This window comes from Bombus huntii, chromosome 15, assembly GCF_024542735.1.
Source record: "Bombus huntii isolate Logan2020A chromosome 15, iyBomHunt1.1, whole genome shotgun sequence".
Classification (NCBI taxonomy): Eukaryota; Metazoa; Arthropoda; class Insecta; order Hymenoptera; family Apidae; genus Bombus; species Bombus huntii.
In genome coordinates, this window is record NC_066252.1 from 1599834 (window position 1) to 1623653 (window position 23820).

The following is a 23820-nucleotide window of genomic DNA, read 5'->3' on the forward strand; positions in this document are numbered from 1 at the left end:
CCCTAGCGCGATCCTCGGAACCTTTCCACCCCCGGGAGCTTCCACACTAGACCGCGCTGCGCCGCAGCCACGCCGCTCCCTCTGCTCTTTCAACCCCTCGCTACGCTCTGTCCACGTTCCTCGCGGTGATAGAACCGAATCGGAGTAACGTGCGGCTCTTTTACGCCCCCACTAACCCCCTCGCAATCCGCCTGCGCTTTCTCTTTCTCTCCGACGAATGTTGAGCAGCGGGTCTCGACGAATCATGCCGGGAAGGGCAACGTACATCTCCACGACTTTGTTATAACCGCTGGAAACTACGTCTCTGGCTCTTTCTACTGGCTCGGGTCTCGCTCAGTCGGGATCGTCGATTAGACGATCGATCGAATTTCTTCGGACTTCAGGGGTTTAATGCTCGCGGGCGCTCTGTTGCCATTGAGACGCGTTACCCGTGCCATCTTGTACGGTTACTCGGTACTTTAGGGTTATGTTTCCGGAAGCTTGAATGGACCGATGGAATAGAGGAAGTCGTATGGTAATTCAGCAGTTTCTCCAGGTTTCTTAAGGTTTGGTGAGAACGAGTAAAAGGGGGAAAAGAGACGGCCAAAGGGGTGATAAGAGGCAACTGAATGTAGGAATTTGTACGATAATTCTCGGGATTTCTTTAATTTTAAGATGTGGTGAAAGTGAGAGAGGACAAGAGGCGATGATAATAGCTGGTGATTGATAGTTTGTTACGTGACAACGATGGATGAGTACTACCATTCTTGCGATTGTTGGTGTCATTGTAGCGCTCGTAGGGAGACAGGCGACGGATCATTGGCGGTTAAGAATAATAACGAGAGGAAGGGCGAAAATAAAATAACGTTACGCATTCCTATCGGCTCAATCGAATCTTTCGAGTGGAAGGAGAAAGAAACATGATAGCTAAAATGTTTTTCCTTCGGATGAATTCGTTGGATAACGTTGGAGAACATTTTCTTGAATACAATTTTCTAATGTAAATCGTGCATCGATACAAGATCGCGGCGCTTACCTTGAGAACCCGAGGATTTCGTAGATCGAAAAATCCTGGAGGAGACGTTATCTCGAAACGACGATTTCCCGGCGGAATCCTACGTGTAAAGAATTTCGATTATTAGATCCAGGGTTGATTGTAATCGTTGGATTGCTAACGAGAACCCTTCAGCGTAGGATGTACATATATCCGATCTGATTGGGCTAAACTTACTGAACATCGATCGTAGTGACAAATAGTCTGTGACAGCACAGGATAGGCACGCCAATGATCATGAAAGCTTGCAGTAGTAGTAACGGGATTATCTGAAACGAAAAGAGAAAATGCGTCACCCGAGTTTCTCCTAAAACTCGGTAAAAGCAAATATCTTTGGAACCTATTAATTTTGGAACTATCGGTTCCTAATTATAATAATTTTCCTAATAATTCGATAGATTCACGACGGTGGATTTTTCAGAATTTGAATAATTTTGCTCTTACATTATTTCTTCACGTACTTTTAATTTTGATTTTTATGGTACAAATTTTACGCAATTGTAATGTTAGATGGATTCGTTGATCTCACCGATCGCTCGACTGCTTTCCACAACGATTTAAACGAAACGACGATGAGATTTAGTTTCTTTTCTTAAACGACGACTAATTTTAAACGAGAATTTCGCGGGCGACACCAGCTCGTCTCACAGAAAGCGCGAGCGGGCAGAAAAGTAGCAGGAGGGTCGATTCGGAACATTTCGACGCGTTTCAAGTACATATGTATACGTAGAATGTAAGGTACAAGTTACGCTTAATACCGTGCGACGCGTAAACACGTGCACGAAGAAGAAACGAGGGCCCAGCCGGTGGTTCGCGAGTCGGACAATAAACTGCCGCTGGGAAACCGTCGCGAGGAGAAGGTTTCTTTTTTCCATGCAACTCGCCTTACATCAGTAATTAAAATGTAACCTGCTGTTAATTACGTAACGACGTCGAGTTCCAGTTTTGGCCTTCTCGTTTCCTTTTTCACGCTATTGTGGCCTGATTTAATCGTTAGCAATGTCAAACGAGATTTACATAGATTTATCCGAATGTAAGTTTGTATGAAAGAACGAGATTAATCGGAGGGAGTGTTGAGAATCGAAGTTTCCGGGTGTATCACTGTACGCTGCTTCGAAAATGTTTTCTTTTATACGCTCGAGCTTGATGAACTAATAAAAGTTCTTTCCTTTGTTGGAAAGAACGTATCGTGATAAATATATAATAGCTAAAGTAATATTAAAGATAATTGTGCTTTCTCCACTAATAACTAAGTATGTACGAGAAATTTCAAGTCCCTTGCTGTGCAATTACCTAGTAATTTTGTATGTCAAACGTCACCTAAAAATGACGATTCTTACACCCTGAAAACTCGATTTCTGAAAATTCTGTTTTACCAAGCAACGAAAACCCGAAACCTCCGACTAAGATTAATCTCATGCCTTTTTCTCTTCTAATTTTTCTCCTTCTTTGTCACCCTATCCTCCTTCATATTTTATATTTCTTCCGACGATAGAAATATCAACGAATAAAAGTCAGATGCAATGTCTAATCGACGACGAATACGATGTGTGTTTCAGCGCCGGCATGGAGGCAGCGAACGGTGCGATCGAACACGATTTTCACAATGCCCTGGTGCCTATAAACGGTAGCCATTCCGGCAGCTCCGGCAGGAGTACACCGAATGGCGGCGACCCGGCACCTGGCAAACTCTTCGTCGGTGGCTTGTCTTGGCAGACCAGCAGCGAGAAGCTCAGGGAATACTTTGGCATGTTCGGTACCGTCACCGATGTCCTGATCATGAAGGATCCGGTTACACAGGTCGGTTTACTCGATGGAAGCTCTCCGTCGGCTTGTCCATCTCAGTCGCTGGCCCGAAATTTTCGTCGAGCTTCCACAATCAAAATCGTGATAATAGAATTTTGCCGAAATTATCAGATGTTTCCTGAAAACATCTCGCGTTTGAAAGATACCGTGAAAACGTAGAAAAGATGAAGAAGCTCGGGAACGGGCCACCGACGCGTTCAAATTCTTGTCCATTTCCTCCTCGATAGGTCAAACCGTTCGCATCGAAGGAAAAAGATTCGGGATCGGTAATGGGAAGGGGGTAAAAAGAAAAAAAAGAGAAAGAGAAAGAAAAAAAAGATGAAAACGCAATTCGCCTCGAGGAGATTCGATGCACCAGTTTCTTCCTTCCACTTTTGCACGAGACTTCACACAGTAGATCGTAGACAGAAAGTTGTACTAATCGATGTAACTAATTGCTGAGACAGTGTAAAGGAAGTAGAATCGTATTTTGGTATTTTACTGTATTAAAACATGTATTTAAAACTTGTAAAAGGTGGAAAAGAGGCAGAGGCTCGTTTCTAAAAGATACGTTCGCACGGGATTCGAGAGAAATCACGAACGAGGACTGTGGGCATAGATTATACATATATTACTCGTATTCGGTAGCGATGCAATTAACGACCGTAACTTCAGTTGATTCTTATCATATTTATTCGAAGTCCTTGTCTCACGTAATCCTAGAATGTTTGTCTTACATTGGCTTGGACAGTCTTGCATGTAAACGGTAGTTTGGTAGTAATTAGTTAACTGTACATAAAAGGAGATTTTATGGTACCTCTTTTACAATACAGAGTACGATATCGAGATAAACGAGACAGGATACTTTTTGGACGGAACGCGACGGTAATAAAAGAGTTTTCTCGTCACAAGCAAGTCTACTAAAAAACTGAACGATACGAAAATATTCGCGACGCGTTTGTAGCGCCGCGTGCGTTTTATAAAAGTACAGGCGAAATCGACGTCTCGCCGGATTAGATCGACGGAAAAACGAAGCAATATCCATAGACTATAGGCAGGTTGTCGAATACAGTTAAAGAAAGGGACACTCGATATAGGAAGCAGCGAAAGCGTGCGTACAGAGACTGAGAGAGAGAGAGAGAGAGAGAGCGCGTGTGTGTGCGTGTGTGTAAGAGACAGAGAGAGAAAGAGAGAAAGAGAGAGAGAGAGAGAGAGACGGGGAAGTTGGAAGAGACGGTCGTTGTGCATCGTGGCCGTTCTGGCTTGTTCGGTTACAGCGTAGTCGCGGCTTCGGTTTCATCACGTTCGCCGAGCCCGGTAGCGTGGACAAGGTGCTGAAGTGTCCAATCCACACATTGGACGGGAAGAAGATCGACCCTAAACACGCGACGCCGAAGAACCGCGCGAAACAGGCGAATCGCACGAAGAAGATCTTTGTCGGCGGCGTGAGTCAGGACACTAGTAGCGACGAAGTGAAGGCCTACTTCAACCAGTTCGGCAAGGTGGAGGAAACGGTGATGCTGATGGACCAACAGACGAAGCGGCATCGTGGCTTCGGATTCGTCACGTTCGAGAATGAGGACGTGGTGGACCGCGTGTGCGAGATCCATTTCCATACGATCAAAAACAAGAAAGTCGAGTGCAAGAAGGCTCAGCCCAAGGAGGCGGTTCAACCAGGCGCGTTGACCCTCGGCAAGAGGGTGGTTTTGGGAGCGTTGGGCGTTCGACTGGCGCCACAGCCTCCACTGCCGGTTGCTGCGGCCTCGCAGATCGTCGCGGCTCAGGCGCAGGCCCAAGTGCAAGCTGCCGCGGCTGCGGCTGCGGCTGCCCAGGTACAAAACGCCGTCGCCGGATACGGAAAACTGTTCGCCAGCAGTTACCCGGCTTTGTCCGCTTATCGATACGCGCCGTACCCGATCCCCGCGGCGGCGGTCGCCGCAGCCGCAGCCGCAGCAGCGCCGGCCCCAGCTCCGGCTCCACCAGCAGCCGCTGCCGCCGCAGCTGCCGCGGCAGCAGCCACTCCTGCAGCGGCTGCCGCGGCTGCGGCTGCGCCCGCCAACCCCTACCAGGGATACTCGCTCACCAACGTCGACATGTCCAGCTTCCAGGGCGTCGACTGGGGTTCCATGTATGGAATGGGCATGTACGTTTAAATGCCGTTGCTTCGGTCGCCTTTCACCCAACGTCGGCTCTGCGATCGGAAATCTTGCGCCGACCGAGTCTCCGCTGACTCTTCCTCGCGACGCGGGTGTCTTCGTTCCTTCGGACGATTCTCGGTTTCTTTTCCTCTTCCTCGCCGATTCTATACTTATCTAGCTGCCACTTTGAAAAATGTTTCGCGTTTGAGTCAGCGCGAAAACTTTCGCCATCGTCTTCCCGTTGAATGGATAAAAATGTCTGCTATCCTTTGTGTAATCGGTTACCGGTTCTACATTTGTTTTTGCTTTTGTCACGTATTTGCATTACGTGTTAAATATACTGAGAATTTATACGTTGAGAAGGATGAGTCGTGGAAAGCGGTGCGAGAAAAAGAAACGAGAAGGGAGCGGATACGGACATAAACTCGAAAGCGTCGCAGAGTCCGAGGTGGTGTCCTCGACCAGGGCATGAGGATTTCCCAGCCCGAAAACCGAAATTATTCTTCTTGCGTTTACTACTCGTCGTTATCGCTTGCCGATTAATTTATTAGCGAGAGAGTGTGAAAGGCAGCGAGGACGAGAGGCAGAACAATTGTATGTATGTGTGCATATGTAAAAGAGAAACAAGTCGCGCGTAATTCGATCGCATCGTATATTTTGTTGCGGTAACCTTGCATCCTTCGTTCGCGAATTTTCGTATATATTTTTCTTTTCCTTTCCTATTTCCTTCATTTTCAATTTCTTTGATTTCGTCCATCGTAATTGTTTCACGCGTTCCACGATATTCTCGCCACACATTCGGTTCCTAGTTAGATTAGCACGGTCCCTGGCAGAATACGCGCGACGTTGTTCAACCGCGCTTGCTCGTATGCTAATTAATTACTTAATTATTTAAACGATATCGGCGGTCGTTTCGCGACCGTTCCATTCTCAAGGATCTCGACCACGAAGCAATAAAACAGGGGAGGTAGAATGAAAAACAGAGAGAAAGAGGACAAAACATTTGGATGTGTTACACCGTGAACGAACGACCTCGCGAGCCCGATTACTCACTGGATTCGTTCGCTTTGCTTTTCTTTTCGACGTTTCTTTCGTCGGCTCCATTCTATATCCTATTTTGTCGATTTACAAAAAAATCGCGGGGCGACGTTGTTGGCAAGCCCGAACGAAAGCACGTGGAAAAGGAACGCTCCACGTTGTAAAGAGCGACACGATCGCGGTCCGCGACACCCCTTTCTTCCGCTCCAGAGAACGAGGCAGTTCTCCTGTTTGTCGCGCGACATACTCCTCCGCCTCGGTCAAAGTGCCAAACGAAGCATATGTGGAAACGTTCTAGCTGTTCGTCTGTCTATTTCTCTCTTCGCCCATCCGTTTGTCAGCTTTCGTCGCGATCTCGGCTAACTTTTCTCTTCCCCTTTTTCCCCTTTTTTCCTCTTGTTTTGTCTCCGTTTTAGTTACTGCGCGCTTTCGTTCGGTGAACGACTGTTCGCGCGTTCGGTCACACGGTCGCAAACGCGCACGGTCAACCACGCGTACACGTAGAGAGAAAAAGCAGGCGTGCGAAACAGGCGTTACACGGGACGCGTTTAAATAAGATAGCGCATAGGTATACATATATTTTTCTTCGAGTAACGGAAGACAATATTTCTCCATCGCGCGAGTAGCACGAGCAGTCCGCGATTCAACCGCGATATACAGAGAAAGGGAAGGAGAAAAGAGAAAAGAAAACACATTTCTGAGGGATACTCGTTTCTAGGTGTACTAGAGTCGCGAGCAACGCGGCCAAGATAACAGGAACCCAAGATTGAGATTAGCTCAGCGTTAATTAAGCGATCCTAGTTGTAAGTTTCAAGCAGATTAAGACTAGAATTTTAAGGAATTCGAAACAAAACGAGTCGATACTTAATTTATACCTATCCGTAGGCGTCACGCTGTTCTCGTTTTCGCGACCAGGGATCGATCGAGGCGACTGCATCCGCGGCTCGATCTTTCGCCGCTTTCGATCGACTCGCGCCTTTCCATCGGTGTATTCGTCTCGCGTCTCTTCGTCATCGATCCTTCGCTCTTCGACCAACTCTTTTTCGCTCGTGAAAATTTATTTCTTTTCCCTTTCACCTCATTCTCCCTTTGCTCTTCCGCCTTTCTTTCCTTTTTCTATCGACGCTATCACGAACGACCATTTTCCTCGACAATTGATAAAATATGATTTTTGTCACATTTATAGGAATATGTAGTAAACTGAGATAGTTGATTTTTCTCGAACCTCTAAATAATGGTAGAGATACGTCAATGCTTAATTCTCACGTGGCATCATCCGGTTGCCGTAGTGTTAAGAATATTGCGTCGAGTGGATATCGTCGATGCAGGAGCGCGAAGGATCGACCGAGCGGACGAGAGAACAGACGAGTTTCCGCAAGACTTAAATTAACGATCGCAATCTGCGATTCTTCTATTTATTTATGACACCGTTCTAATTCGCGAACGATTGGGCGGAAGATGGTCGAACGAAACGGTCCCGCGCATGCAGGCGCCGCGATTTGCCGCTAGCAAACGACGAGAGAGAGAGAGTGGTCGTCGGCGAGAGGAACGCGATGCCGCGAAACAAATGTGAGAAACTTCGAGCAATAAGCGATCTACTGAAACTGTAAGCTGTGTATTATTTAAGTTTAACGAGATACGATAAGCGTGACGACACGAATCGAGTGAGAAAAAGAAAAAAAGAAAAAAAAAAGGGAGACGATAATCTGTACGCGTAAAGAGATATTTAAAGGAAAGAGATTCGCCGCTCCGGCGAACAGAGAAAAAGAAAAAAAAAAAAGAAAGAAAACGACGCGGCGAAAACGTGTTATAGCGGAGCGGGAGAAGTTCGAAGAAAGAATCCTCTTTCAAACGACAAGTAATATTCTTTAGTGATATATACTTTAAACATATACTTAATATGTACCGTAATATTAACGACGACAAAGCTCGCGAGTGATATTTATGACTTATAAGATGGTACTTAGATGAATAAGAAACAAAAAAAAAATTTGAAAGAGAGAGTGGGAGAGTGAGCACGCGTGAGAGTGTGAGGAAGTAAAAGAGTTAGCGAATGTATGGAAGAGAGAGAGTGAGATAACGAAGCACGCCTTAATACGAGAAATCGCGGAAACAGGTACGCGTGCACGCGTGCGCGTAATCTAGCGAAAAAAAGCAAGCAAGAGGCGATGATTTGACTAGAGACCACGGTGCAACCGAATTCTATTTTCCACGGTCTGCGTACTTCGAGATGGTACGCAGTTTCGAGATAGAACATGGGTGCGTACTTAAAACTGACCTCGAAGACAACCCGATATCGGTGTACCCTATACCCCTGCAGCTTCCACTTTTCCTTTTCTTCTTACCATGCACCTTCTTCGTTCCATCGTGTCCCGCTTATTTGTTTCTTTCTTTGTTTCTAAAAAAAAATTGCTCCTCTTTCTATTTTGTCCTTTCCCTCTTTCCCTTTCAGGGAAATTGATCGTATATTCCGAAATGTCGGTCGAAAGGAAGGAAGAGAGCGCTTCCACGGTCTCGCGTGAAATACGTCAATCGTTTGACGCGAGAACGGAAGGACGCGTTCCGACGAGGAAGAAACGCGGGGGCACTCGATCCGACCGATCGATTTCCTCGTCGACGCGGAACAGAACCTTCTCGTCATTTGCAATCGACAAGAAAACATCATCGACGACGATTAACCTGTTCCTCCTCTACGAACGTTTTCCTTCTTTTCTTTTTACCTGAAAACCTTCCGAAAAGAAATCCCTTCTCATAAATATGCCGGTGATTATGTATTTTATACGCTACACGCACATGCTCATACATAAAACACACGTACACACGTTAATGTACTTATTGCGAATGTCGAGAGTAATTCTTAGCGTAGTTAGTATTTTAATGATCGCTAACCATCCATTAGTTGAGAATGATCAGTAGGTGAAGCATGCTGGTTGAAATATCTTAGATCCGAATCCCGTTGTTCCTTCACCGCCCTCGTCGTTTCATTGTATTATACGTGTTTTAAGAATAGTATAACTCGCTGCTCTGCTTCCTTGCAGACGTTTCATCGCGACCGTGTCTCATCGAAACGATCATTCGATCGATCTTTCCTTTTCCCTTTTCTCTTGTTTATCTTTGAAATTATTTTTATTATTTTTTTTTTTAATATTTTCTCGATGAATGTTTGTACGCGTACGCAGTACGTTTTACTTTTTCTTCCTTTAATTACAATGTTATCAATTTGAATGTACATTCGCACAAAATATTATCGATCGAATGTCTGCCACATCAGCCATGCTCTGATACTTCAAATATTCGATCGTTTCTATTTTTCTTTTCTTTTCCTGGTATATGTATCTTGTATATGGCTGGCATACCCTTTACACGGAAATTAAAATGCCCACCTTCCAAAACCCATCACTTTTAATCGTTTAAAACTTTCAATTATCCGATATAATCCCTCCGATACTCAAATTTTCAAATGACGAACGAAATACTTGATCGTTTATCGACGGAGCAGCAGTGAGTAGAGGATTAAAAGAAGAACTTTTTCAAAGAATCCGAGTCTCTTAACGGAGATCGATCGTTTCTGTAATAATACCGCAACTTTTTCTTAAACTCCCCTACCGCTGCTGCTGTTCTTTCACGCCAAAGCAGCGTTCCTCGAAAAATAAAAGGGAGGGAAAGAGCCTTGGGATAAATACCGTTTTTTCCTCGGCCAAACGACCAAGGCGGACAACGGAGCGAGAAAGAGGGATCGGATGAAAAGAGACGAAGACAAAAAGAAATAATTCACCCTCGCCGAGGCACGTATCAGACGTGTCTCTCGACTCGATTAGACGAGTCCACCCACACCCTACACAATTCTCCGTTTATGGCTATCCGATATTCCGTATACCTCGTTCTATCCTTATTACTATTTACTGTCATTATCGCTCTATTATTACTATTAATATTGTCATCATCATCGTTACTACTACTACTATTATCACCACACTTTATCATTATTATTATCGGTTATCATCGTTAATTATTTTTACCGCCGGTATCGTCACCCCTGCAAGTACGACTGCGATCATGGTTGCTGTTGCGTATCGTTGTTATAGTCATCGATCGTTGTTTTTCTATTTTTCTGCTTTCCATCGTAATCTTAATTACCGATGAATCGCGAGTTTCCAACGTATTTTAAGGGAAACTCGAAAGGATTGGAAATACATTGGTAATCGCGATGAGAAGACGGACGAGCGTATTTAAACGAACGCTCGAGAAATCTCATTGTCGATCTTCGTCTTCTTTCTTTCCCTCTTCAGTTTTACCTTTTATGTTCGTACTTTTTCTTTCCATTGTCATTCTTAGTTCTTTTTCTTTTTCCTTCTTCCAATCATTACTATAGTTGTTATCTTAATTTGGTTTCGCTACTTTGTTGTGCCATAAACGCGGATCCGTTGAACGAGCGATGCCCGTGATAGAAAAGGGACGATAAAAACGCGCGGTACGATACATGGACAATTCCGAACCGCGGAAAGATCGAGACACGGCACGATACACAGCAAGAGTACGCAGGGCGGCGAACGCGAAGAACGACGGATAATTAGTTTAGTTCCATGCCTAGATGAGTTGCCAATAAAGTAGTTCGTTTCAAACTTGTAGCTAACCTGTATTGTGTGTACGACAACCTTTTTTTCCCCTCTTCGTTGTTCCTCCTTCTTTCGTAATAGAAACCCCTTTTACGATCGTATTTGTACATCGCGGCTAACTATATCGTTTCTCTTACTTTCGCCAGAAGTAACTGTTTTTTTTTATTTTCCTTGTTTTTTCATGTTGTGTAATACTTGACTCACTCACTCACGTATTTATTGTTTCTGTCTCTTCTATAACTCACTTAAACTTCGAATTAGCGTACCTGTCAGTATTTACCGCCATCCATGATGGCTCTCTCTCTCATCAATTTCTTTTTTGTATTTTTCCCCCTTTCTTCTTTTATTTTTTTAGTAGAAGATTTCTTTCCTTTTTTCTTTTATTTATTTTTTTTTTTATTCACCGTTCGGTCGGTGGCGTCGAAGGCTGGCGCAACCGTCGGTGCCGGAGGCACAGTACCGCGGGCGCATCGCTAATTGGCTAATTAATATTAAGCCGTAATTAGCCTCGTTAACCCCGGTAGGCATTCGTTTCGCGCCGCTCTCTGGTTGGTCGGAACACGAGCGTTGCGTGCCCTTTGCATTCGCCGCGTTTGTTCGCAACTCCGATTCACCTTGTACCGCGCATCCAACCCTCTACCCTCGGCTACTCCTATTTCTTGGGTGCTCGCGAATCGCCGTGACCTCGCTTGGACATTTTGCGAAGCGTTACAAAAACGTGACCGACACGCGTGAAAATCGCGACAAAATACCTTGCAACGAACGAATAATTTCCGTTTGTATGGAAACGAATCGTCACTTGGAAGATTCGCTTTCGCGGAAAGAGTGAAATAAAAAGAACGAACAGTTTCCGTTGAACCGAAGAGCGGCGTGCCCTCCTCCGGTATACGTCACGCGTATGCATTACGCATTACGCGTAGACGAATAGAATTTTGAAAGTTACTTTCCTTTTTCTGTCGCTCCATGTTGCTTCTTAAGCGGTTTAAGATAGCCAGCGGATGTGTTGTAGCGCATGCATCTTAGTTAGACCACTCCTGGCGCACTCTAACCAGCAAGTAAGAGTAAAGTTTAATAAATTCGATATGTACACAGTTTTTTTTTTTTTTTTGTCAAATCTCCAGCGGGCCCATCTCGCCCCAGACGATTCCTCGGCGGTTCTCGCGGCGAAGGGATCGCCCGCACTACTCGTTTCTCCATTCGATCCCGTTTTACCTCCCGTGATTTCTCATTGCCAACGAGAACGCGGAGGAGCGGCTTAACCGCGCGTCAACCCCTTTTAACCCTTTGCACTTGGTAGAGGGATCTTTTCGATCGAGTCTCCACACAAAACTGCGTTGATCTCTAGCTACGGATATCGAGGAGTGAGTTTTGTCGATCATTCTGTCGAACAAGTGGGCCGTGCGCAAAGGGTTAATCGCGAGCAAATTGGTTTCGTTTCGTCGCCGATTTCGGAAAAAGTGACCGTCTTCCAATCCTGTCCCTTTCGATTCGTACGCTCGAGCGAAGTCTGTAATCCACGAATCACTGACGGTTACGCTTGTACGATTTAACGAAGCTCGATATGTCAAGGTCGATAGAAGCGGAAAAGGAAGAGGAACTCGCGAACGACATCGGGAGCATCGATGGTGGACTGGAAGTTCGCCCGAGCGTACGAATACACCTGGTACCCGGAGCACGGAGAAAGAACCTCTTCCGATTTTGATCGTTTCACACGGATGAACGAACGCGAGTTCGGACGGGTCTGCCCGAAAAAATTCTCCGCGGTAAGACGCGCGAAAATCTTGCCTTCGAAGCTGTCTTAGATGAAAAGATCCCCGATCCTTTTCGAGGCTGGGATCGGTGTGTACATATCGTCGTCGAGTATTAGTTTAATACGAACCTTTAGAGCGTAGTTCGTTTTATACCTATACGCCGCGCTGTGATTCCTCACGTGTGATACCCCTCGAGCAAGAGGGCGAGAGGAGGGCGAAGAAATAGGGAGTGTCGAGCAGCGGAAAGCCAAAGTATCGCGAGTTCGTCGTCGTACTTAACGGACCAATTTGGTAGACGTTTGAACGTATTCCTCGAGAGTCGAGCGTTCCGTATATCCGAGCGCTCGCTACCAGTTTTTCAGCTGCGTCGGCCACACAGCTTAAATACATATCGACTCGCGCAACATATCATTTTACAATTTATCAACTAATTCGATTCTGCTGTATCTTCCCGCGAGTATCGATCCTCGATCATGGATCTTCGACGTGCCGCCGGGACCAGTTGTTCGTGGATCCGCGTCTTCGACTTAGAACGTCTATGAAAAAGAAAAAAAAAGAAAGAGGAAAAAGAGGGGAGAAAGAAGTAAAAGAAAACGAATAGAACTGGCGCAGTTCTCGCGCAACAGATTGCACTTTCTCCGTGCAATCGGCTACCCCTTCCCCTCGTTTCACAAGATTATCGATTCAACAGAGACCCGAGTGCCTTAATCCGATCTCTATCTTGAGCCCCCTCACCGATCGTTCCCCCTCCGTGAAATTCGAAAGACAAAGAAATGAACGCGAGATTAAGAAAGAAAATACAGAACGATAGAAACGGAAAACAAAAAAGAAAAGAGAAACATATGTTGCACAAAAAAAAAGAGAGTCGAAGAGAAGAGAAGCAGGAACGATTTAGACGCATATTAATTCCCATAGGCAGTAGAATTGAGTGTCGATCGATAGAGAGAACGCGAGAAACTGAGACGCTTCCACTGATTCAGATCCACGATTTGGCGACTACGACGGCTGAGAATCAGGTAAGACTACTTTTCTTCATCCCCTTTTTACCTTTACTATTTTTCATGTATATATGTATACAGACTGATTCGGGAATCGTAGTACGCTGAGAAAAACAAAGAAACGACAATATACGCTTCTCTTTCCAAAGGAAAACTACTTTCCATATATTATGTAGATATATAATATATATATATAATATATACATATATATTCCATATATATTCATTTCTCCTTCTTCGAACGGAAGGACAGCAAACTACTCTCGGTTGTACCAAGATTTTCGACTCAGCCAGCGCAGATGGACGCATATGGACGCATTACACGTATTATTACAAATTTGCATTATTTGACCTTATCTTAAAAGTAGATATTTCGCATAGCGAGTGTAGACGTTGCGAGGTTTAGAGGCGTATTAGTTGCGCGCATTATTTATTGTCGATAACGAATCTCCCTGTGGCTTGTGATGAGCCCAGGAACGATACCACCTTCTACCCATACGCATTGTAATATATGATAAATGTTTGTAGTTACTAGTAGAGTTGAATATCGTCGGTAACGTAGAAGTAGATAAGATATGCACAATTGAAACGTTTCCTTTTGTAACTGATTCCAGAGCCTCGTTACCGCGAACGGTTGACTTCCGTTTCAAAACATAATAATTAGGCCCTTCTTTTCTCTCTCTCTCTCTCTCTCTCTCTCTCTCTATTTAGACCGGATATTTATTTAGACTGGATATATATATATATATCAATATCCAGTTCGTATGATCGAAAAGATTCAACCGTATCCCAGTAACGATGGTTCTAGGTATCATATGGTCGAGGAATTTTCCACGCGGCAACGTATCCGCAATCTTGCCAATCGGATTTGAGCAGAGAGTTCGATGACCAGCGTCTTTTCAAAGTTTTCTTGTTAACGAAACTCGCGAAGCATCAACGCGACCTCACTTCACGTTAACACCTTCGCAACCGTTCTCGGAACTTTTTTCTTAAAACCGTTTTTCGTATCGAAAATTAATCGTCTCCCGGTGAAAAATTTCTCGCGTTTACGATCGACCCCATTCGTTACCGCGTGGACAATTCAATGACAAGAAAGTACCAGTGTCAGAGCTATTCGTCGATGGCCAGTATCGAGGTTTACAGTAACGGTGTGTGTCGTGCATGTGTAACGACTTGTACATAACTAACATGTGTCTGAACGATTATCTCGTATTCACGCATGATCTTCACTGGATACTTGCTACTAACGCTTGAACCTTCGGAAAAAGAAAAGAAAAAAAAAAAGAAAAAGAAGAAAAACACGTCAGTCAATTGAACGTCTCCGAGAGTTCGGTAGTGAAATGCTTGGTGATACGAGACAGTCGTGCCGGATCGAGGCAAAGCGCGAGGCCTTACCCAAAGTCACATGCGTGACTCGAGAAAGCAAAGAAACAGAGGAACAAGTATACGTAACTTTGCAATCGTTGATCTCGCTAAAATGATTCACCACTACTGCCACCATTACCATCCACTACCAAAAAACCATCGCTGCTACCATCGTTGTTTCCATCGATCGGAAAGCGAGAGAGAATGTGTGATAGGAAAGAAAGAGAGCGAGCGAGTGAGAAAGAAATTATCCGAAGATCAAAGTTGAAATGAATCGCTTTTATGACGGTGTGGTGCACTTGAATGTCGGCTTTTACGGTCAAGCTTTCCATCGTGTTTAACGGCAATCGAGATTCATAAATAGACTTTTCTTGCGTCAAAATTCTCATCGTAACCTATCGCGTTTGGAGAGCTTGCCGCGTGTAAAAAGGGACGCTCGAAACGAAGAAAGTCCAGCCAATCTAACTGGTGAAAAAATGCAAAAGATTGGTGAACGAAAGAAAGGAAAAACGCGAGGTCGTGCATCGTGGCTGGCCTTTTTTTCGTTTTTCAAGGCACTCTTTCAAAATGGGACCCACGCGTTTTACGTAGCGCTTCTTTCAGGCCGACGAATTTGTTCGGCGTCTTGTTCTTCCAGTACATATATACATATAAATATACATATATATATTATACATACATTCATACATACACATATGCATACACGAATAAATTAACAAACAAATAAATTCTATATATATATGTATATGTATGTAAAAATATGCGTATATGTTAACGGATGTGTATAGGTAACCAAGAAAAAAACAAAAAAAGAAAAATCGGCGATCGAGCCGACTCTCGACATAACTCTCGACACGAGGAGATCCTCCAATCGATATCGAGGGACAACGAACTATCGATCGTCGCAACGTCGTTTAGTAACAAAATTTTCTCGTCATTCGATAGAAATCGTACCGAGCGATTATCGAGAATCCGATGGATACGAACTTCAGTGCTAATTTCCCTTACTTCCCCCGAGTTTTCCACCTACATCACGTTTACTCTCCAGATCGACCGACTACGGCCTGTGTCTGTAAATAATTAATCCTGAATCGGTCGTCAAAGCGGTCGATCGATCATCGATCGCCAAAGAAGCATAGTTTGTGACGCGGGAGACGCCCAACGTTCAATCCCACGGAAATTTTAATACAAGTTTTTCAGGCATCTACCTCACTTCTATCTTCCGCTGCGTCGTATCGCAGCAACCGTTTCTAAACGCATAACGTCTCCTTTTCCACCTTTGCTACTCTTCCACGTTAACGCGATCGTCGCACAAACTATTCTTCTATCACGGGGCCCGCCAATGGGATCGTGTTTTTCTTGTCCAGCCGATGCGCAAGCTCGATTTTTGCGTGACGATCTTAAAAGGACGAGACTCTTAGAATCCGAGGAACGATCGTCGATCCCACGACGGTCGCGATCGGCGTTACGTTTTGTACATACGTACAGAGTTTTGATAAACGATATCGATAGAAAGTTTTTAGGAGGAGAGTTTAGGTTTCGACTGGAGAAGAAAACGGACGGGCCTTGATGATTATCGCGTGTGTCATTCGTTTCAAGGTTCGTTCGTTTCCCTCGGCTAGTGCTGTTGTTACCTAAAGTTTTGCCACCTGTACTTTATTAACGCTCGGTATTGATAAGTCGAATACGATATCCCATATTTTTTTATTCAACCTGATCGAAATATATCCCGATTGTTGGTAAAGAAAGAGAAGGAAGAAAGAGAAAGAGAGAGAGAGAGAGAAAAGGAACGGGGGAAAAGCGTCGAGGAAAAGGAAATGCCAATTAGTTCGATCGAGCTCCCAATCGTTCGATACGCGTATTTATCAGATTCTCGTACTCCCCCTTCGTTCACCGCGGCACACAGATTGTTTCAATTTTCTTGCTCCCTCAACAACGCGTACATCGACAGAGGTAAGCTGAAATCAGCTAAAAGACTCAGAGATGAGCTTTCAATGGTATATGCAACCGGCTTGAATTTACGCGATCGCATTTCAGCCCGTACGATCAAGCTTTGTGTACGTTTTGCGAGTACATTTCATACGAATCGTTTTCACGAGATGCTCTGACCCGTCGAGTTAACCTGTGTATTGTAAAAACGACGAAAAGTCGGAGAGCACGTCCCACTCGAATCGACGACCTGAGGTAGCAAGCGGTATATGCGAACCGAAACTCAAAGACGAAAATAGAGTTAGGAAAAATAGCGAAGAGAACGACGAAAGGACCTCGATCTCGCCGATTCGAGCGGTCGCTCGAGCGTTCGTTCGTTCAACGATACGTGACAATTATGGGACGAGGACACTTTGCAGTCTCGAGGGTGTTGAAAAAGTACAAACCGGGATAAACGTTAAACCGGGTCGACTAGTTACGACAGACCGGGAAGGACGGAGTCCCGTTTACGCGAGCCCTTGTCGATCGAGATCTACAACCAAGTGAAAAGAGACGTTCTTCCAGGACATTTATCCCGGCCGACCAGGCTCCCCGAACACGGGACTTTTTCCTCCCATTTAGCATGTAGCCACGCGTGTAGCGACATATCTCGCGTGACAGTTACAGGTGATTTTAATATCGATATTATGGTTAGTCATACACAAGTATTACCACCATCATCACCATCACACGTCGTCGTCTTCTTCACCATCATCATCATCATCATCATCATCATCATCATCATCGTCGTCGTCGTCATCGTCGTCGTCGTCGTCATCGTCGTCGTCATCACCATACGTCAAGTAGCATTGAATATATTCTTTCGTCGAACGTGCCATTAGTTTATAATCGTTGCTATTAGCATTCTTATTTTCATTGACGTCACATTAGTGTTATTTGGCCGCGTAAGTTGCGCACCGAACGCTTCTATTCCTTTCAATTGACTCGAGAGTTAAGTAATTTACTGTTCGCAGCAAAGATTGCTATCGTATACAATTGGAATTGATGTTTCTTCTGTACTTCCCGTGTTCCGAGGACGAAGCTTCGACACAGCGTAAGCAGCATTCACCTCGTAAGCAGCATTCCCGCGGGCAACGATCTTACTGACTTTCCAATAACGACCTCCGTATTCGTTAGCTTCCCAAGCTGTTTCGTTCGTCGTTAGGGCGCTTGCTCACTTGTCCTTACGCGACTACCGTGACTTTCGATGCGACAACCGTGTATGATTTTTACAGAGAAATCGCCAGGATCGTATAGAACACGCGATAGATCTCTCACTGTAGAAACGATCGCGTACGATAGGATGAATGGCGCGTTTATTGGAAAGATCATGAAATCGTAGCCAGTAGATCAACCCAACTCCACAACGCAATTAGTATAGTGTCAGCTAGCTAGACAGCCGAATAGTAAAACACAATGTGTAGTCAACTCGTGTAATTTACTTACTCGATTTAAATGGGTAAGCAACAAAAAGACAGTAATAAGTGAGGTTTAATTAAGTAGTAGTCGAACGCGAGACATAGCAACAGCGAAGTAGCGGAAAAACTCTGTGCGTGTGTGTGCGTGTGCGCGCGTATTCGCGTATGTTTATCGAATGCGAGGGAGAGGAAGATGATCGAGCGAAAGAAGAACGTGAATGAGAAAGGGATATCGAAGGAATAATTATCAACGTATTTACTGCAGGTAAACTGGTTACTGTACCTGTTGTTGTTGAAAACATTAAAAACACTCTTATTCCATGCTAATACCGCTTAATATATTTTACCCCTTTCCATCGACTCTCCGAAATATTCGATCGACTAGAGTGAGATCAGACCCTTGGCGCACAGACTATCGGTCAAAGTTTAATTAATCGAATCGTTTTCAATCGATGGGATGGCGAGTCAACGCGATAATATCGATTCCTTTGGTAATGACGAGACGAAACTTTCAATTTCCAACCGATCAGAAATTTGCACGCAGCAATACCAATCATCGCGCGACGAACTTTCTTAGAACCACATCGAATCGAAGTGTAGTTCGAACGTTTTTGAATCCTTTGTTTCTTTAGTACGTGTACGTTATTACACTTGGCTGACGCTGCTTATTTCCAATTTTCGTAATATTCAGATTCCTTTAAGCCCGCGATAAGTTCGTATAACGATCAAACGAGATAACACGAAAAGACACAAGCTTGCGTAGGAACTCGATCGATCGGTATCCGTCGTATTCCACGTTCCTCTACTCTGTCAAATCGTACTTCATTCGTAATACATAAATATGCTATTATCCGGTAACGTAAATGAAGCGTCACGATTATTACGCAGTTATTGGTATCTCGATGCATCACGCGCCCGCGTGTGTACATATTATATATATATATATACACGTACTATAAATATTAGTATCTCTTTGTAGTAGTTAATTGGCCCCTTATTTGCGCCGCTGGCCGTATTTTCATACGTTATTGTTCCTGAAATCCAACGCATACCCTGTCTCTTTCGAGTCTTTTTTTTTTTTTTTACCGTTTCGAAAGAAAAGGAGGAAAAAGAACAAAGAAAAGAATATTTCCACTTGTTGAATTTCCTTAATTTTTAACGTGACGAACGGCCAGTAGCGCACATTCGTAGGAATTATGGTTTCTTCCCGTTCCTTGGTCGAAGTTCTTCCGAACGATACGATCGCAACCTGAACCGTAATTAAACAGAGCATGAGAACTGCGTGTAAATTGACTTTCGATTCGTATAGGGGTAAACAGTAGTATAATCAAATAAATAGATATAATGACCGCTGGTAATGAAACAGTATCTAGTGAAAGAACGGATGATACTCTGGAACGGTTGTTTCCGATTCGAGCAACGTGGGAATTTTAAGCAACTGAAGGTGAGTGACAATAAAGGGGGATTATTTTTACACGGATTTTAATGGCAGTGAATTTTATCCCCCTGGTATCATTTTGTGTAAAATAGAGTTAGCGAGAGAAGAAAAACGTTTATTCGCCGGACGTGCCGAATTCGAAAATATCTCTGTGTAGCGAAATATCATTTCGACTCAACTGAAAAGGCTAAGTACAGTCTGTATCGACGAGTGTGTGATATAACCTTAACAATCATTATTGTTTGAATGAAAGCGTAGGATGATGTGGTTCTACAAATATCTGTCTTACCCTCCTTGTTTCTGTGTCGACGTTTCTTAAATATAAACGAGTAGTTTGTTACTTTGTTCAATTATAGAGGAAACTAGGTTTTACTTGGACCGACGACAGGAAGAGTTTTTTTTACGTGGCTTGTTTGATGATTGGTGCAAGAGTAGTGAGACTTTTATTGTAAAAAAGCAAACACTCAACTTAGAGTAATCGTCTATTTTATTCGATCATCGAACGAACGAACAGGGAGACCCCGTTTACCAATTACATAGCATACTCATCATTGATTAAATAAAATCGAACCAATGTCCCGTAAATGTTTCATCGTAACCGGATAGGTGCACGTCGCTGATCGAATAAAACTCGACGCGTTCGATTCTTTGTTATCGATTAGAAGAATTTTTCTTATCTGTATATTGGCCCGGTTTAGAAAAGATCTTGAGAGACAACACGCGTGTGCATGGAGCCATCGTCGAAATCCAAATGAAAATTCAAAGTTCCTTTCTTTCTCGAACGTGCCTAAGAAAAATGATATTTCGTAATAATAATCTATCTGTAACCATGAAAATCGCTCCATGAACATACGAAAGATGAGAAACGTACTCGTTTTAATTTCCACGATAAACCCTTGAACGATCAATTTTCTTGCAGCATCGTAGAAAAGTAGCACCCTTTAATACTTGAAACAATTTACACACTTTTAGACATAGTTGCAGCTGACGTAATGGATAATGTTTAGAATCTAGGTAGAGAAACTAGGTATTTTCGTCGAAAATCTGGACGATGGTAAACCCGTAGGATTAAAGAGAAAAAAGAGAAAGAGAGAGAAACGCCGTAAAGGCGTTCGATCCCGTTTCTGCAACGAATTTCCAAGAACGAGCGTATCGCGTGGCGTTCACCAACGAAAACACGAGTTAGCATGCGATATGCTAATGGAAGCTGAGTGGATCTTCCTTGTGGATTTTTCGCGACCAAAGAAACGCGTGTACATTGAATCTTACCCGTGAAGAAAGGTCGAATGCTTGCTCGCTGCTTCGACGAGCAAGATCGAACTCGATGATGCGCTCAATTTCCCTCGATAGCCCAAAGTACAGCAACGACGCGGGTTAATTCGAACGAGGGCTGGCCTAATTCGATTAATAAAAAAGATTTTGTTCCGCCGATGGTACAAAGTTGACGAGGAGCGAACCATTTCGAACTATAATTGGAGGAAAAAGAAAGAAAGCGAATAATTTTACGAAAGAATGAAATCTATTCCATGCGAGTATCCATCGCTTTGATATTGCATTTACGACAGTTTACAACGATTCCGGGGCAAGAGCGAGTGCACGCGTTAATGCGTATAAGGCGTTGAACAAAATTTTCTATCGATAACCGTTCGACGAGTCAATTTAGGAATACGACGAATTAATACGCAACGCTCTCGTCCCGAACAAACCAGACATTCCAAAACGATACTCGTTCATGTATTATATGTGATAACGAAACCGCGTTGATGAATTTTGTAATTGTAATACGTTGTCGGGCTGACGGCTCGCAATTCTCCTAGCAACGAACGAATCGACATTTTGCAGGCGAAGAGAAACGGAAGGTGAAAGCGACGCGCGAGGATACACAGGGAAAATAAAGGGCCTCTATCTAAATTGGCTTTTCGTGCCACGAAAACGGAAGATTCAGGGAAAGAGATACTATCCTACGAATATATTCGATCGAAAGAACGATGCGGCGGTCTCTTTTTCATACGAGAACCTTGTGATCCACCTTTCTCGACCAAACGTCGCAAGACTTATTTTGTTACGATGTTGTAGCATTAGCGAGTCATCGAATTACCTCAAGGTACGTTCAAAGATACAGTGTAAAGGAATCGATGCGGAATAAGCGTGAAAGAATCGTCGATGATTGAAGATTGTACCGAGCGATGCGTACAACTCGCGACCGTTTGTATCGTTATCCAATATCGTTCTGTTCGACAGAGGCACGACTGTAGAAACTCTAGGAATATAAGCGCTTTTGTATGCCAAACGAGTACAAAATCTGTACATATCGTCACTGTATTATCATATATATATATATATATATATATATATATATATATATATATATATATATATATATATACACATATACAGGGTGGTTGGTAACTGGTGGTACAAGCGGAAAGGGGGTGATTCTACGCGAAAAAAGAAGTCGAAAATATAGAATAAAAATTTTTCGTTTGAGACTTTGTTTTCGAGAAAATCGACTTTGAATTTTCGCTCGGTACGCGTGCACTTTATCACGTCTCTTTATAACGGATCTCACTGTAGATTTTTAAAAAAATTAAAAGAAAGAAAAGAAAAATTAAAAAAAAAATTTTATTCTATATTTCCGACTTCTTTTTTCGCGTAGAATCACCCCCTTTCCGCTTGTACCACCAGTTACAAACCACCCTGTATATATATATATGTATAATATGAAAAAGAATGCTATCTATGGAAGTAGATTGCTAATGAAAAAGAATGCTAAAGGGAAACGCGATACGAAACTTTGTGCGAACTTTACACGAAAGATGATGCTTTATGATTATTTATACATTTGTTTAATTTACGTAAGAACAACGAATAATGAGACGCGTTCTCGTCGATATCGTTGGGTCGTTCGAACCAACAGATTTTCGAATCTAGTCGTTTCTAGTCACATTGGAATCTACAGAAGTTCGTGATAAATCGCGACTAGTGTAGGATTTTGAGAGTTAAGAATTAAAGAGAGGGACTGGCCGACTTCCGTAGGACGGCACGCCTTTTTGAGAAGAAGAGGAGGACGAAAAGAACGAAGAAGATGAAACAGGAAAGCGGAAGGGCAGATCAGAGTACGCGGAAGACCTGTCCATTTGCCATGGAAGGAACACACAATTGGAAACGAGCAACAGAGTGAAATAAAACGTTATCAACTATTCATTTCTGAAGCGTAGAACTTATTTGTATACTTATTATATTTATTTCCGCCACTACCATTGTTATTACATATATTGCTACATTATAATATCATCGCCATTATTATTATTATTATTACCATAATTATCGCCATTATCACTCTAATTGTATATACAATGGAATTCAACCAATGTACATCTATATGTTTAAATACTACATTCCCATCGATTAAGTACATATTAATAAGTAAGATTATTTGACGATACTTTTTAAGAAAAAAAGAAAAAAAAAGTAGAAATAACAAATGACACGACGAGAGGTTTCCGAGCACGTCGTTGGTTTATCGAAGGTCCAAAGGAAGCAGAGGAAACCGGGAAGAAAGGAAATCGATATTTGGACCCCCAAGAGTACGCGTTATGTACGCCCCTGTCGGCTAAATTGCGACCGCTCTGGGAAAAAGCCTGCCCGGAAATTTTTCCGTGCCCTTGTCGTTGATCCTACCTCCAGAGATATTAGGAAATATCCAGCGGTGCTTGATCGATGCACTTTCCGCGGGAAATTCATTTGTCCAATTGAAGTACCTCTCATTTTCGCCACTTTGATCATTTTTCTTTTTTTTACCAAAATTAGCTCAACCTTCCTGCTTTAAGTGATTTACATTTCAGACTGACTTTTACCTCTTTATTACGACTTTCCGCGAGACATTTCGAGGATAATATCAGTATCTCGTTATTTAAAAAGTTACGAGTAAAATCTTGTTTCGCTTTGCATCGAAAATGGAACACTTCGACGAATAAATTCTATCGAACTCTGTCTTTCATCTGTTAACGTTAAAATCATTTCTGGAAATAACTTGCAGCGCAACGATTAAATAATATTTCCTATCCATATTTAAACACAACGTAGAAAAGCTTTTAGCTCTTACAGGTTCTTCTAGAAATTCTATTTTTTGGAATGATTTAAAGAAAGCTAGTAATCGACAACAGCTGCACACGGAATCAGTAGTCCCGAGGCGTACCCAGCGGGAAAATGATGCCCATCGTTATTCGATAACATAAGTTCGTCTCGCGCGTTTTATATCTTCCCTTTTTA

General features: G+C 43.3%; 2 protein-coding genes across 17 annotated transcripts in view; both read left to right on the top strand.

Moving 5' to 3' along the window:
* LOC126873846 (RNA-binding protein Musashi homolog 2) overlaps nt 1-21884 on the top strand; it is a 134834-nt gene extending 112950 nt beyond the window's left edge. For all 16 annotated transcript variants that reach the window (XM_050635127.1, XM_050635138.1, XM_050635128.1 and 13 more), the window contains 2 exons: nt 2593-2833; nt 4096-21884. In XM_050635127.1, coding sequence (XP_050491084.1) covers nt 2593-2833; nt 4096-4971 — 1117 coding nt within the window. In that variant the 3' untranslated portion in view covers nt 4972-21884. The remainder of the gene's footprint in view (nt 1-2592; nt 2834-4095) is intronic.
* Nucleotides 1-23820, top strand: part of LOC126873848 (cell death abnormality protein 1-like) — a 112921-nt gene that overhangs the window by 66032 nt on the left and 23069 nt on the right. The gene's annotated exons all lie outside the window — the stretch shown is intronic.